Source organism: Thunnus maccoyii, chromosome 24, assembly GCF_910596095.1.
Source record: "Thunnus maccoyii chromosome 24, fThuMac1.1, whole genome shotgun sequence".
Lineage (NCBI taxonomy): Eukaryota > Metazoa > Chordata > Actinopteri > Scombriformes > Scombridae > Thunnus > Thunnus maccoyii.
In genome coordinates this window covers 16,338,148-16,355,059 of record NC_056556.1, presented here as the reverse complement: position 1 = coordinate 16,355,059, position 16,912 = coordinate 16,338,148, and the positions used below count along the sequence as shown (strand labels likewise).

At 39.7% G+C, this 16,912-nt stretch overlaps 1 protein-coding gene across 3 annotated transcripts in view; it reads left to right on the top strand.

Annotated features, from left to right (window-relative positions):
- LOC121891917 (collagen alpha-1(XXVIII) chain-like) overlaps positions 1-16,912 on the top strand; it is a 48,182-nt gene that overhangs the window by 9,388 nt on the left and 21,882 nt on the right. For 2 of the 3 annotated variants that reach the window (XM_042404572.1, XM_042404571.1), the window contains 13 exons: positions 1,367-1,518; positions 3,020-3,594; positions 5,405-5,425; positions 5,514-5,576; positions 8,876-8,929; positions 9,070-9,114; positions 9,309-9,335; positions 9,788-9,832; positions 10,146-10,190; positions 11,037-11,090; positions 12,321-12,389; positions 12,498-12,566; positions 13,027-13,095. In XM_042404572.1, coding sequence (XP_042260506.1) covers positions 1,374-1,518; positions 3,020-3,594; positions 5,405-5,425; positions 5,514-5,576; positions 8,876-8,929; positions 9,070-9,114; positions 9,309-9,335; positions 9,788-9,832; positions 10,146-10,190; positions 11,037-11,090; positions 12,321-12,389; positions 12,498-12,566; positions 13,027-13,095 — 1,281 coding nt within the window. In that variant the 5' untranslated portion in view covers positions 1,367-1,373. Of the gene's footprint in view, positions 1-980; positions 1,227-1,366; positions 1,519-3,019; positions 3,595-5,404; positions 5,426-5,513; positions 5,577-8,875; positions 8,930-9,069; positions 9,115-9,308; positions 9,336-9,787; positions 9,833-10,145; positions 10,191-11,036; positions 11,091-12,320; positions 12,390-12,497; positions 12,567-13,026; positions 13,096-16,912 lie in introns of those variants that run through there. The other variant, XM_042404573.1, reaches the window with a different exon arrangement.

Sequence of the window (16,912 nt, the reverse complement as noted above, 5' to 3'; positions counted from 1 at the left end):
CTTTCAAAATATAAAAAAGAACAAAAGATAAAACCCCTTTTCACTTTTCATTTATTCATTTAACTGTTCAACTATATTTTCTATAAAATGTATCTTACTACATGGTTTGGTGCAGGACATGTAATTCTGGTGGAGTATTTAATTCATTTAATTTAAAGCAAGACTATGTTTTATTCTTACTCTTATGATTATGTAACAGCACCACTATGGCCCAAGTGACCATTACAGGATAATGGTAAATGCAGTAGCACAAGTAAAGAGTCATTAAGTCAGTGAACTCACTCAGTAATGTCAGTTATGCAGCAATATCTAACTAAACATAGCTAACATTTGCAAACATTATAGCCACCACTAACCATACCAGACTAACCCCTGAGTGTATTGAATTAACCTAGGGTGCTTTTTATTGCTTAGAAAGTCAACTCTTTATTTATAAAAGGGAGATTGTTTTACTTATTTTTCAAGTTCCATAGTTTTTTTGCCTGTAAAATGTCTAATTCTGTCTAAAAAAATATAAGACTCAGCTTTAAAAACTCCACCATAAAATGTCTTCTTCATAAATCCCCTCACTTTCCAGAGTTATTACCAAGGACATGACCTTCATATCCTCAGTAGTAGCTCTGGCCCTACTACCGGGCAACACAATGACAAAGAATTGATAAAGCCCTGTTTTGATATCAACGAGCTGTCTCAGTGAAAAAGACTAATTGCTATTATTCCTTAAGGCTTTATTCTCTTCTGTCCCTGTTTTAAATGTCATGGCCAACAAAGTGAAAATGACATTCTATCTAAAAAAAGTGGAAAAAGCATTCATTGCTCTGTCATGAAGGGGGATTGCTGTAGTGTCTGTAGCAGCCTCCCCAGCCACCCCTCCCACACTCTCCCTAAAATGGAAGTGAGTGAGTTTGAAAAAGGGCTGGCCTTTCTTTCATTTACTGCGCCTTAGAATGGCTCAAATGTGAGTCTCATGAGAGCCAGTATACAGTCTAAACGTCTGGCAACAAGCTGCTGCTGGTGGTGTCACTACATGGTCTTGACCTACAGACTCCCAACACTAAGATCCAACTCTGGAAGAGGACTCTCAACTTGATGCTCAGGACATGGAACCAAACTAACTCTGAATGAAGAATCTCGCCTTTGCCCTGTTTGCACTTTTTTGACAATTTCTTCACTTGCAGGGGAGCTTTGCAGAGCTGAACACATTAGGAACCTAAGTCAGCAACATTGTGAGTTTTGCATGTTTGATGGCTGACTCTCAAACATGCATACTTGTTAAAGCTTGTTGAGTGTGTGCAGGTTTCTTCGAAGGTATTAAAATGTGAGGATGTGTGTGGGTCTTTTTATCCATCTCTTTCCTCTGTCTCAGGGAAGTCATGGTCCCTTCACTGCACTGGCTCCTGCTACTGTGGGGACTTCAGGGTCTTTGGGCACAGGACTATGAAGACTCTGAAGAGGTGGTGACTACCAGGAAGAAGAACAAAGTATATCCATCCAACTCCATACCACAAAATGGCAAATGTAAGTCTAAAGTAGCAGTATTTTTTATGATATTATTGCCCATTTTCCATCATGGATGCACTACAGAGTCAGTTTTATGGGTTCTTTTCCACTGCTGTTCTTACTCAGGGATAGTGGTGTGGAATTTGTGCAGGTGGCACATGTTTCATTTCTTTCATCACTAGGAAAAAAAGGTGCTGCCACAGGCGAAAAAATGGAACATGATACTCAACAAGGACATTGCTGGAGGATGCAATCCACTTGGATTGATCATATCTCTCAGGCTTTCCACTGCCATCCATCTCTTGTGTGACCGTTCAGTGCTCTGTTACCCAAATGTTTTATTCGCTCAGAATCCTGTTTCCCCAGGCACATTCTCTCTGTGACATATTTCCGTGAAGATTAATGTGATTTATCCTCAGCCTATATTAGATCTGTGACCTCCTTCCATTGCTGAAGGTTGGTGCTGCAAGTTGAGTTACTTTTATTTCTTCTTCAAAATTATATGTCACATTCATGAACTTATCACACTTTTCTTGAAAAGGCATCACCCTATAGAGCCTAAGTGGTCAATAAATCACCTTTACCCCTTCTGAAGGCTCCACAGATACAATTTTCCTCCTGACTGCAATCCATTTAGCTGTGATCAGTCCAGTCTTTATATTTAGCTGGATATAAAAGTCATGAATGATACATCTTGATTGAGAGGCTCTTGACAACAGCCTGGCAAAAGCAAATACAGGAAAAATACATTATGTGCAGTTAACTTGGTGATGTGTACGAAGCCGATAACATCTAAAGTCTAATGATGAAATGCCAAATATCACAGCATGGAAAAGATGCTCGGTCCTCTTTGCTCTTACTGACTATGAACTGAGTTAAAGGAATAGTTTCACATCTTTACAGAAAATACTGTTATTCTCGCTCTTAACAAGACCTAGATTAGAAGATTGAGACCACTTACACCTGTATGCTGAATATGAAGCTACAGATAGCTGCCAGTTAACTTAGCTTAGCACAAAGACTGCAACCATAACAAACAATCACAACAAAATCCAACTACCAGCATCTCTAAAACTTGTTAATAAACACGTTATACGGAATCTCGTACAAAATCTCCGTACAAAATTGAGAGTGTAAAAACGACAACTGACAGTTTTATGGATGATTATGTGCCAGAATTTTTTTTTAGCCAGGGGCAGTAACTTTCTGGAGTCTCCGTTGGTTGCCTAGCAACTGGTCTCGGCCAAAAAGTAACACAAAACCCCAGTGAAACTATAGCGTGTACAGATTAAACACATTGTTTCCCCATTTCCAGTCTTTATGCTAAGCACTTATTCTATGCTAAGCTAAGTTAACCAGCAGCTGACTCTAGCTACATATTTAGCATACAGATGAGAGCAGTATCATCAGTTCTCATCTTACTATTGGCAAGAAAGCAAATAAGCATATTTTCCAAAATGGTGTACTATTCCATTAATGTTTACTATCTCATAGTGAATAAACTCTTCTTCCCACTCAGCGCTCATTGATGAAGACTGCAGCTTGGAGTTAGCCTTTCTGATCGACAGCTCAGAGAGCGCCAAAGACAACCATGCCCAGGAGAAGCGCTTTGCCTCAGACGTGATGGACCGGCTGCAGGGCCTCCGGCTGCAGAACAACCGGGGCCTCAGTTCCCGCGCAGCACTCCTTCAGTACAGCAGCCATGTCATCATAGAGCAAACCTTCAAAGAGTGGAGGGGCCCAGACAACTTCAAGGCCAGAATCGCTCCCATTACGTACATCGGCCACGGCACCTACACCACTTATGCCATCACTAACCTCACCCGCATCTACCTGGAAGAGTCTGATCCCAGCAGCATCAAGGTGGCCATTCTACTCTTTGACGGCATCTCGCACCCCAGAAATCCAGACATATTCTCAGCTGTGGCTGATGCCAAGAACCAGGGGGTCCGCTTCTTCACCATAGGCATCACACCTGAAGCCAATGAGCCTGCCAATATAGCTCAGCTACGGCTTATTGCTAACTCGCCAGCTTCACGCTATCTTCACAACCTGCAGGACAAAGGCATTGTGGATAAAGTCATCAGGGAGATTGTGAGTAAAACATAAAGTTTGTTTCAGATTGCATGCAGGATTTTACATTAAACGGTACTCACGGCCCATTCAGTGTATTCTACTGTAACATATTGAAGTGTTAAGTCAGTGTTATTTGTATGGGCCAAAATCACAAATTTGCCTCAAAGGGCAACACAGTCTGTATACCCTCTATTCTTACAGTCTTGATTTGGATAAGGAAAAACTCTCAGAAAAAGAGAGTGAGTAGACTTATTAGATTAACCTTTTTGAAGCAGTGATCTCTCACATTTACAGAAATAACAATTTATCTGGCAAGATGGTGGAAATCCCTCAAAGTCGGCTCTCTAAATACATTTTCATTAAAGAGAGATTAAAGAGATTTGACAGAAGTGAATATATATTTTTGGTCTTCATAACAAGCTCAGACTTGCATACAATCACTTCCTCTTATGTTCCTACATTTCTTTGGCACTTACATTTTGTGAAATTACATGTATGTTTGATAAATGCTCTTTGCCAGAGGGCAGAAATTAACGACTGAATCGAAGCTTCAAAAATCCATTAGACAGACAGACTTATGTCAAAGGAATCAAATGTTAGTGTCTTTAATTTATCAATTTACCCAATAGGCACATCCTCGGTGCTATCTTTGACACCACCCATTGCTATGATTTCTTGGCTTATTGCATCCCTGATGTAAAACTGCTACCATAGTAACAGCTCTGCTGTCATCACCTAAGTCATCCCTGTAAAATAAAATTCACTATGACATCCTCTCTGAAATTAGAAGTTGCCTGAAAAATGTAAATGCGATGCATGTGTTGGGAGTTATCAAAGAAAATGTTTGTCTTTATTTTCAATGGTTTATCTGATCCTGTATGATTGGGGTTGCTTTTATAAACTGATAATTAGAACATGTGCTGCACAGCAACATCCTGTAGACACAACTAGACTGTAACATATGCTCCACATTAAAACTCTTTGTGGGTGCAGTAAGAACCCAGCAAGAACATGCATGCACGCTACATCATTCAGCAAGCTCCTCAAACACCACTTCAAACTATGGCTTACTGTTGACACAGGTGCAATACATCCAAATATGATAAGAGAGAACTTTATAGAAAACTTGAGGCACTGAGGCTCCTAGAGCATTTCTGCTGGCATGCAAGAACCCAGCAGCAGCAGCTACCATGAGACTTTCATCTCATTGCTCTATATAGGCAGCATCTGTATGTCATAAGCATGTGCCTCTGTCCCAGCTGAGAAACTGTCTTTTATCTTTAGTCTCAGAATTTGGCTGCATTGCTCTGTCCTCTAAGAACGGACAGACTGTCTGCACTGCCTTCAGACACCCCTCCCCACTACGGAAACATCCCCTGGATACTTAGTGAGGTTATTTTACTGATCAATGCATGTGGTTTGTGTTTAGTCTCTGCGCGGAATTTCGAAAATTCCCCCTTATATAGAGAATGTGGTCAGCTTTGAAGAGTAAAGCGACCCGTGGGGTGAAAATTGGGGCTCTGGCAAGATGTGTCTGTAACAAGAAGAAGTGCAAGATGAGAGTCCACTCGCAGAATCAGGTGGAGGAGGTTTAAAGGCCATTTCAGAGACTGAACCCCAGCCAGCAGTGAACTAGTTTAATTGGGTGTTTGAGTAGCAGGTGTTCATGGTTCCAGTCTTCCCTCATATTTTGAATCAAACTCTGTTTGTTCATTTTGAAAGACTGTTTTTGTAGATCTCTTAAATGTCTGCTGAAGTATATATTAAGATCAACCATATGGAGAAAATTTGACAACATCTTGACATTCTTGTGTTTCTTGCTTCACAGACAACACTGGCGGATGAAGGGGTAAGTCACGAGACTGCAGTCTCTCCTCACATTTGTTGATTTGTGTCCCTGAATGACGCATCTGACTCTTTGTTCCCTGTGTTTGAAGTGTCCCCTGGCCCTGAGCAAGTGTGCGTGTGACAAGGGTGAGAGGGGACCCATGGGCCCTCCTGTAAGTATTCTTCCCACCCAGCATTGGCCCTCCTCTGGTTCATACAATAAGATCAAATTACTCTTTTTGAAAGCCACATGTATTCTTCTACTGCCCCTAGAAGACAATTTACTCCCAAACTGGTTCCTTTTGAAGCACTGCAGAGGACAACACAGCTGACAAAGGCACCCTTGATGCTAACAGGCTACATAATTACAGGGGTTTGGGGGGAGTTTAGTAAATCGTGTGGTTTTGAGAGGCTCTGTCTCCCTGCAGCAGTGAGAGTAAAGGGAATGCTTTACATTCCTCTAACAGTTTATTGAAAACAGGCCTAAACAGACTTTTACATGGGAAATCAGTAGAATCATGTCTGTTGAAAGAATCTAGCCACTTGGGATTGTCTGAGGACACATGTTTGGTAGATAAGTTACACACATGACTTTTTTCACCTGCCAAAGCCATGTCATGATGTGAGAGCCCCCTTTTTATTACACGCAGAGGGTCAGCCACAATTAGACATAGCGGCTTTGCTTTGATGTATTTTCACAAGATGAGAACAGAGTAATTACTCTCTTAAACCTAATGCTCCAAACAAAAGCTGTTTCACATCACGGGCAGCAGGCGCATACTGACGGGAGCAGTGTGTGCAGACAGAGCCACACTGAGAGGGAGACATTTGAAAGATAAGAACATCAAGAGTCCACAACACACATGCATGAAAGCAGACAAGAGAGCCAGACAGTTGCTCGGGTAAGTCCGGGCACACATATGCACCACAACCCGCAGACTCCTCTGACTCATCTGCTCACAAACTCAATGGCCTTCATCCTTGATGTACTACAAGCATGTTGCTTTCATGAGGCACAGGCAAAACAAAAAGAGCTCTTGTATTGCATATTGCTGAACATAAGGCAACTAATAAACAGGAAGACTATTCTACTGGCTGTCATTATGTGATAGTAAACCATGATCAGCAGCCACACTATTATTTACAGCTATTGAACATATTAAATTATCTCCTAGTGGTGGAGACATTATTGCTAAACTTAAAGCAATAGTTTGGCATTTTCAGAAATGCACTTACAAGCTTTCTTGCAGAGAGTTAGATGAGAAGATAAATACCACTGTGTTTATACAGCCAGCAGCTAGTTAGTTTAGCTCAGCATAAAGAATGGAAACAGGGGGAAACAGTTAGCCTCACACTGTTTGATGTCTTGTTTGTTAAATCTGGACAAAAAAGTAAAGTGTAAAAATGACATGCTGTGCTTTTACGAGAGGTTATGTTCCAGTCTATTTCTTATGCTAACTAACTGCTGGCTGCAGCTTCATATTTACTGCACAAACATAAGAGTGGTATCAATCCTCTAATCTAACTCTCAGCAAGAATGTGAATAAGTGTATTTCTCAAAATGTCAAAAATATGACTTCAAGCAGAGAGACGCCTACTTGATGTAAACATCAGACGCTATGGAACCCAAGAGCCTTATGACATCATACTTGTGAAAATGACATTAGAACGGGTTCTTACTTATGTTTACAGTTGATTTGTACTGTTGTTTCAGGTATATATGGCCCCCTTCACACCTTGCATTAAAATGTGTCTCGTATCCAGATTGTATCTAGATATGATTTAACCTGATTACATGTACACCCGGTATTAATATGTGTCTCCAGCGTCCTAATTGAGATCTGAATGTGATCCAATTGCTCTGTCCAGCTCAAACAACTGAATGTTACATCCTCCTCTTGTTTGAGTTGGTCCAAAACAACAACAACAACAAAAATGGATGCCAGTTTCATGTGTTTAATTTTTCATTACCATTGCAGCCAGGATGGGTTGTAGCCATTCTCCACCATTTACTTAAGCATTGCTTCATAAATGGCTTGGTTGTGATATGAATTGCCAAGTTTCGCTTGTATACTTTTGTTAGGCCAAACTGAAAGCAGACACTTGGTCTTATCTTGACTCCATCCATGAGTGTCTTGAATATCCATAACATTCTTGCTGCTTTGTTGCTAGTAGCTTAGCTCGCTAACCGGCTAATGGCTGCTACCTCGCTGGTTTGAAACAGTCACACACGATTACGTATTTCCGCCCACATAGTTGTTGTATGTGGATTGGTAACGCAATTGCATTTACACTTGTGCTCAATGTGGTCACAATGCATCCCTGACCACCTCTGGAGGTGGTTTGGCTGATCTGTTCATAATCCATCCTCAATGCGTCTTGGTTGCATTTACACTCACCCTTTCATGTGGTCAAGCACATGCACATACACATCTGATTGCAATCCGATCACCCAAAATGCATTTTAGAGCAAGGTGTAAAGGGGGCCATTGTTACTAAGCTAATAATTTTTGTATGTACAAGTAATACATTGACATTTTGGGAAATACACTTATTTACTTTCTTGCTTAGAGGTAGATGAGAAGAGCCATACCACTCTCATCTGTTAATCTTAAATATGTAGCTGAAGCCAGGAAACAGTTAGCTAAGTTTAGCATACGCTTAGATATTCACCTTGAGGTTACCAGCCAAACAATTACTGAAGGAAGTCACTGCACCCAGCCAAGAAATAGTCAACATGTCATTTTCACACTTCAGTTTTTATACAGATTAAACAAACAAGATCAGTGACCTTTGGAGGTGCTAGTTGGTGCTTGTAGTTTCTGGTAGATTTTTAATATTCCCAGATAAATTAAGTAATTAATTATTTGAATAAGATGTGCTTAGGTAGCATAAAATGTATTCTTTAAAGTTGAACCAAACCTTAATAGCCATAGTAAATTTCATTTTACTTGCTCTTATTAATTACATGGACTGATGCTTCATTTACTTTTCTAGCCTATAGATATTATTTTCAGGGATGGTTTACTTTACGATATGCTGCTGAATGTCTTTATTTAAATTTTATTTTCTGATTTTACAATTATCTAATTCAATTACTTCTCTGTTGTTGAATTGAATTACTTGTCTGATTTTCATCTTGTCTAACTACAAACTGAGAGAGAGTAGAGATCTACTTAAAATGTTCTTGCACTTGTTTATAATCTCTCATAGCTCAGGTGAACCCTGTTAATGTTTAGCTAAAGCTGAAAGCTGAAAATGATCCCATGGTATGCTATGTTTTTTCTATTATCCCATGGCACTTTCTGCACATCAAACTTTTAGTACTGAGGGAATTTTACCATATAAAATGTTTGTATGTATACTAATTGCGGAAATGATTCAATAGGGTTTACTAAATATTTTGTATGGATGGATGGAGGTTATTATAGATGTTTTCTGCCTAATGTTATTTCTATGCCTTCCTCTACAGGGCAAGAAGGGGCGTCCTGGAGAGGATGGAAGCCCCGGCCCAAAGGGAACTAAGGTGCTGCCAACTCATTTAATCATCAGTTTGTTTGTTTTTTTTTTAAATAAAACTGCATGATACAGATTTTCTACGACTACTACTGGTATCAGCAAACCAGCAGGGTTGCATTTCCTAACTAAAATCCCTCTTTCCGTCAGGGTGAGAGTGGGCTCAGTGGACTTCCTGGTCGGGAGGGATCAGAGGTGAGCGAAGGGTCTGAAATCAAATTGTTAAGATTAAGTCATTAATCAAGATTAACAAGTACAGCATCAACAAAAAAACCCAGCATCATTGTTGTAAATGAACAAAAGACAATTCTTGTTCTGCAGTCTGTGTGACTGTGTTTAGGATGTTGTCTGTCTCCTCCTGACTTAATGAGACTGTTTTGTACACACAGGGAAAACCAGGATACAAAGGAGAGAAGGTATCGTATGGATTCTATTGTCAAAGTACAGGGTTCCTGTGCTTGTGGAAAATCTGCAACAGTGAGAGAAACAGAAGAATTATGTTTTCCAGACCTGATAATGTGCTATAAAAGAGAGCATACACAGAAAAGACTTTGGAAATATCGTGGCATTTTCTTCTCCTATTTTCATCTGTGTTTAATGTTAAGCTTATCTGCAAGTGTCTCTGGTTACCTCACTTTTCAAGGAACTCAACCCCAAAGTTCCTGATTACATAAACCCCATGTCATTAGTTTGCAAACAAACTCAACTCCCGGCTGGGATATTGAAACACATTATTCCTAAATAAATTGTTTTTTTGACATTGCACTCTGTGTCATGAACTTGTTGAGGGATTTCATTAGAAGCCTGAAATTATGCAAAATGACACTATGCTAATGACCGATCTAAAGTGCTTTTTATTCTCTTACAGGGAGAGAGGGGGGAGTGTGGCACACCTGGAATTAAAGGAGACAGAGTATGTTGCCCTTTAATGTTGTTATAACCAAACTCACGTATAAATCTCTGTTGCAATCTTATTGTCATTCCTTCAGTTCTTCCAGAAGTCACTTACACAATTATATCTGAGTAAAATTCTGATTGCTGACCTTTATAAAGTGATATATAGTTTTATGTTATGGTAATCACAGGCTAAAGTTCATTCTCCATATCCTTTTAATCTGTTTTTTTCACCACACTATCACTGATTCTAACACAACCACTTTAAGATGAAAGTATTGTTTGTGATGACCATGGACTATGAATTTTAAGCATCTCCTATTTTATTCTAGGGTCCTGAAGGTACTGTTGGCCCGCAAGGAAATCGTGGACTTCAGGTAAAATATACCATTCTTTTTTTTTATCACTGAATTCAACTGACCTTTTGCAAAGCCCCAATCCCTTACTTGTTTTCTCTCCACCTGTCAAGCTATCCATTTCAGCAGAGCACAGAGACAGTTTACAGTGGTAATGGTGGCAGATTTACCACTCAAAAGTAATACTTTTTGAAACAATAGGTCTTCAGTTACACACAGAAGCAAACAAAAGCAGGCTTCTCATTTCTAGCAGGCGACTGTCGACTGAAATGACAACTGTTGTTAAGAGATTTTAGCAGCTGTAGCTGCTAGCTAATTAACACTGACTTAACAATGAAACACAGTTTTCAGCTGATTTGTTTCTTGTTTTAAACAAGAAACCTGTAAATGGGACTTAAATAAGCACTGATTGCCACATACATAATATAATGCTAAAAGACTGAAGATAAAGCTGTATGTTCCTAGAAAACGTCACCATTCTCACAGGTATACTGCAGTATTATACATAAAAATGTATTATATTGTAAATGTACTGTATTCTAAAGATATACATATTATACAGTAAAATGTTACTCAACTCTAACTTAACCCTTAGTGTTACATTTCAATACTCACATTTCATCACTTTTGCTCTTGTGGTTTTTGGTTTTGGAAAGGTTAAAAAAACATGATGTGGAGAAATTTACACCTTGACAGGCCTGACATGCTAAGTTATGGTTGCTAAGTTACAATTGGACAACCGCTGTTCAGGGGAGGGGTTTAGCAAACAGTCAGTCATGCCATCTTAATTGCAAAGGTGTCATATTCAGGGTCTGTCTGATCCTTAATAATCTACAATAACTTGCTGTGCTATTTTGCACCATTCAGGGTTTGCCTGGTCCAATCGGTGATGTTGGACCTGAAGGTGTGATGGGTAGAAAAGTAAGTATTTCTCAGTCTTGATGCTTTTGAAATCAATGCTTGACATGTTCAAAGCTCTAAAATCTGGGAGGTGTTGAAGGAAGAGTAAATCAAACTCCTCCTCAGATTCCTTCCTTTATATGTGAGTGACTTTGCTTTTTAAGAGCCAGACTGGCCCTTCCTCTCCTCCAGTCCAAAGGCACTGGTCAAAGGTGACCCACTGTCTTCAAACCAGATGAAGTACACTGGGGTTTTTTGCTTGGATGCATAAACTCTTTTACAGTCTGGTTTGAATTAAGTCTCTTTCATAGTTGTATGAATGTCAGTGGATTCATCAGCACAAAGGAAATGGATAAACTTGCTACCTGTGTTGAGGAATTGCTGAAAAATGAAATGTGCTGGCTGTGTGTGAAAGAATATTAAGTGAGAAAATGCATGTGACATATAAAGTGTCGTCTTTGTTCCTGAGAAATTTTCTCTGAAGAACATTACACTCAGAGAGTTGACATTTAAAATGTGTTTAGACTAAATCAATTCATCGTAGACATAAATAACATCACAAATGTCAAGTCGCCCTACAAACTAATATACTGATCGGCTGACCGTACATTTGAACACTTATTTGTGAATTATGATCCATGACCACTGGAACATTTGAAAGCCCTGTGAAGTATCTCATCTTTTATTACCTTGTCAGCCTATTTGTCTGTTCCAACTTTTTAAGCCCCCTCTTCTGTGTTACAGCTGCTAATTCTGCCATGAGCCCACACTCCCCACCAAGTGTTCCCTCCTTAATTATTTTGGAAGAATGTTCATGTTGATTATCTGGCTGTCATCCTATATCACCTGAATGGCAGACTAATGTCTGGGTTTAATCATTGTCCCAACTTGCCTAAAAGGGCAGGGGAAAGGAAAAAAAAAGTGCCGGTATGCTCCTACTAACATTTCCACGCCCTCTTCACGCCTCTTGTGTGCCCTCCTGCTGCACACCATGGCTGTGATTTACAGCGTCTGAGTGAATAATTGCATTCTTTACCAATAAAGTATTTACTGAAGGAGTGAAGGACCCCAAAGTACATGCCTAAACCCCCTTTTAAGTTAGCTAAATAACAGAGGAAGTGTGGAGTTGGAGAAAGTAGACGGTCTTGGTCAAACGGAAAATGTGGACAGTTTTACTGATGTCTGAGGTCAAGAATCAGCAATCTGTGTGCATGCCTTTTCACATGTCTGTCACTGCCTATCTTTTTATAGGGGGAACGGGGACTTCCTGGGCCACCTGGAATCCAAGGGGAAACGGGAATCGGTCTTCCGGGACCCAAGGTGAAGTCTGCCAAGCTATTGTTTTGGAAAATTAAGTCATGAGAACATAATCTTCCACCTTTGCCTAACCCTGTTTGTGCACTCCTCTCACTGTCTCGCATTCTGCAGGGTGATGTTGGTTTCCAGGGGCAACCAGGGCCTCCGGGTCCTCTAGGAGTTGGCGAGCCCGGACCACCGGTGAGTAAGAAACCAGCACACACACTTCACACAAAGGTTACAGGTGGTGTTCAAAGTTATTTTTGAAACAGTAGGTCTCTGATAGTCTCCAGCTGACTTTGTAATGTCTCCAACTCTTTTTAAAGAGAACTCTGTAAAAGTGTCTTAATAGTACACATGATGACTAGGTACATGATAAAGCTTAAACACATATACTGAAATCTCTTATGTGAAGTATCCAGGAGTGTTCTAACAGTGGCAGAAACTTGTGTGTTCATGTAGGACCCCATCGCTCATACTAAAAGGCTGATTGAGAAAATAAGTCATCAGTGCCTTTAATAGAGTCCCATGTGGAGAAATCCAACCTGTGATCGGACAATGGCTCTTCAGGGGAGGGGTTTAGAAAACAGTCAATTATTGAAAGGGGTCATTCTTTATGTCCCCCACCCCATTGTTACTTATATTGTTTTGTTTTACTCAGGGGCCTCAAGGGCAACAGGGAGTCCAAGGAGAGAGAGGACCGATAGGAGAAGGTCTCCCTGGACCAAAGGTGAGTTAGTGTTCATGTCTTTTATGTCTCAGGCTCTTGGGGCTCACAGTTTTTCCTGGGAGGCTCATGCACTCAAGACAGTTAAAAGCTTTGAACCCTCGTGACCCCATTTGATGCATTCATCAGCAATTCACCTACCTACCCACTGACCTGCACGAAGGCCCCCGTCTGGGCTCCAGATTCCACAGTGTAATGACGGGAAATTGACAACGTGTACGGTTACAAGAGGCGATAACACAACACAGAAGTTCCATAAATTAACATGCAGCAGTGCAGTATGGCTCTCATTACCTCATTGCATGATCGGTCCATTGATCGTCCCTGCTAGAAGACATGTGAACATGCTGGTGCAGAGCGGAAGATGCACACATGATTCAGGAAAATAGCCAGGACACCTTGATATATGACAGAGTGAGTGACTCAGCGTGAGAGGAAAGAATGAGTCTGTTCCTGCGTCTGTGTCTTCTCAGGACATACAGACACATAATGTACATAAACACACTCATTCTCATGCCACATGTGGATACACACTCACACAGGTATACACATGTGTTTCAGAGATTAGACATGTTCCTTGCTGGAGCTTATAACTTTCATCACTCATTTTCTGTTTTTCTAACATCTTAAAAAGAAGTCCTTTGTATTTTTAGTCAGAATTTGGGTATTCTTGATGACCTGAGGTACAGTTTCCCTTCTACGATTTATAGATCACACATGCCAGATTTTTTAAAGGTGCAGTCAATATTTTTTAGGTCAAATATCCTTAAAATGTATTATATTTAAGCCAGACAAATAATAAGATTCAATGTTTTCCCACCAGAATTTCACTTCTTGCACTGTGGAGAAGGTTCTAACACTCAGATCTTCAACTAGGGAGTTAAAATTTACAGAAAATATTACCAAACATTTAACTCAATAGAATATAATATGATATATAATCCAAATATCTACTAAAATGTACAGACTTTTTTGTGAGTCTAGTGGGGTGACAGTGCATAGATGGATTACCACACTGGCAAAATGGGCATGTGCCTAGGACTCCCTGGTTTATAGAGGAGTAAGCCTGTAAATAAACCACATAAATAAAAATAAAATATAATCATATTTGTTTGGGTAACCAGTTAAATCTAAATCACTTGCTGAGCACACATAAATTAATGTTAACTGTGAATCATGATTTCAGCAGGCACATTCCTTATGTAAATTAGTAAAAGTAGGAGAAGCTAGAGATACAAGCAACAGAATTGGACAGTGTTTGTAATTTGGATAGCTGTTACCAAAACTGGTGCATCCATAGTATTTAGATATTGTCACAAATTTTGATAGTTGAAACCAAAATAAACCATTCTTACTTGTATCTACAAGGTTAAAATTTGTTCTTTAAGCCTACAATTATGAAAATTTGTGGCCCTATGTAAAAACTGTGGGGACATCATTTTTGGTAACAGCTATCAAAACAAAGTATATGATAAAGTATGATATATTGTTTGCACTTGAAATATAGTTGAAATTACTAATCAGGTCACACAATCAGATGGTCACAGAATTCTTGTAATACTGGTGTAGGTAGCACTGTGTACTGTGTGGCCGTAGCTGTGGCTTTGAACTATATAGTTTTTCTTGTTTATGTGTTCTTTCATTGTACACAGTAGGTTGATGTTTTATTGGCATTATTCACACATGGTTTCTGAGCAAAACAGAACAAAAATGTTGTTAATGTTAGTTGTTAGTAGGTTAGCCAGCTGTCATTGATTTTATCCCTATTATTATTATTTTATCCCTGGAGTGATAGCTGACAGATGATTTTACACTCTGATTCCATCACTGCAGCTCAGAACAACATGAGACAACTGTGTGATGATAATTGGAAATAAAAACAAAAGGTTTGTCTTTTATTAGAAAAATAATCCACACACTGTTCATTGGCTCCCAATTAATTTGTGGTTCTGATGATGTCGTTTGTCATTAACAACCCTACCTCTTTCACATGAATGTGCTCATAGCTGGATAGGAAACCCCAGAATTGACTGAGCTTGTTGATAGCCAGCTCCATGATACCGGTTATCCAGGACAGCCAATGTTAGGCTCAGTGAAGCCAGTTCACCCAAAGAGAGCCAGACTAAGCTGAACTTGCTTTGTAGTACAGGCCCCAGGTCATGTCTGCTGGGAGGGGGTGTGTATGTGTATGTGTATGTGTATGACTCGTCAAAGCAGTAGAAGCACAGGTGGAATTGAAGACATTGATGATGGCTGTATTTTATTTTGGTAAGCCAGTTCCAGGGCTCTGGTATCGTGTATGCTCTCTCACTGACATGGCGCACTGGGGCACTTAATGGTGGAAAGTGCAAGAAGTGGCCATGAATTTTAGGTTAAAACATTCCCAAATTAACTAAAATTATCAACAGAATGAATTATGACCTATATGTAGTGTGTTGCAAAGAACTAACTTCAGGCAGTAATGGCGGAGCGAGGCTGAATGCTGTTGAAATTTTTGCTGTGTGCTATTAATATGTCACTTTATTAAGTTTTAATACTTTTTCAGGTGAGAACGTAACCATCGTTTGGATCAGGTGGCCAATTCTTACGCTTTATACCTTTAATGGAATGGAGCCATCATTAATATTATTATTTGCACCTGTGCTCTTCCTGCTTTGACAAGTCAAAATGTTTGCTGTGGAAAGGGTCTATTTGTACATTTTACAGTTGGGGGACTCATGACCTCAGTATTTCTAAATACACTGGCTACAACATACAACACATTACATTTACTCATTATGTAATGCAGGGATATAATATAAAGTTGATATCTGTACACAATCAAACTGTTAGTGTTAATTTTAGTGTAAAATCAGGACTGTCCCACATGTTATACATCCGTACAAATGTATTTAATGCAATTAACAGCTACATCCACCAGACATGTTTTGATAAATCAGACACGTAAATTAAAAGTGATTAAGTTAGTGGAATGCTTTTCAGTAATGACAGATGTTATCACTTCTTGGCTACGTTACAACACTAACAGAGCAGCTTTACATCAGTGGGCACAGCCACTATAATTCAGGTGAATATCATACTTTTTTCCACTTCCCCGGACCTTCATCCAATGTATCATTTGTGGACTTTCCTGTGAGATGGTGACAATTAGTTTCCACCCCTGAACAGGAGGAGGTGTATCTCCCATTGGCCTCGAGGGTGCTCGTTTTTTTTCCTCAACAGCAGACTCGACCGTGGACATGCAGATGGCGTTCATGTTTTAAAGCAGCGTTCTTCACATGACGTGTCTCGACAAGCTCCAGAGTCACAGCAGCTCAGCAGCAGTATTACCCTTTTTCCACATCATTAGCACCTCAGCTTGTGTGCCAAAATGAGAGATCATAGAGTTATGAAAAAGCAAAAATCTATACTATAGCTGACATGCAAATGCAGCATCACTACTGCTACTACTACATGCTAGTCAATGCACATTTGTGTCTGTCACTGTATTTCTGTTGTCCTTAGATGACCTTGGAAGACAGGGAAATGTTCACAAGGGTAATATGACTTTTTAGCAGAGTCATATACAGCCAGACATTATGCTGCACTCTTTCCATTGTACTTACTGTCAACTTGGATTACTGGTGTAATCCCTCACTGCTTCTTCTGTTTTTTAATACCCCTCCAGACACATTTTAAAACACATAAAATGCTCTGCTTTGAATCATATTTCTGTCCAGTATATTTTTTTCACATAAAATGTGCAATTCTGAAAAGGAGTTAAAGGCTTTCTTCTCTCCTCTCTATGATTTTCAGAAACGATCAGCATGCAAATATAGAG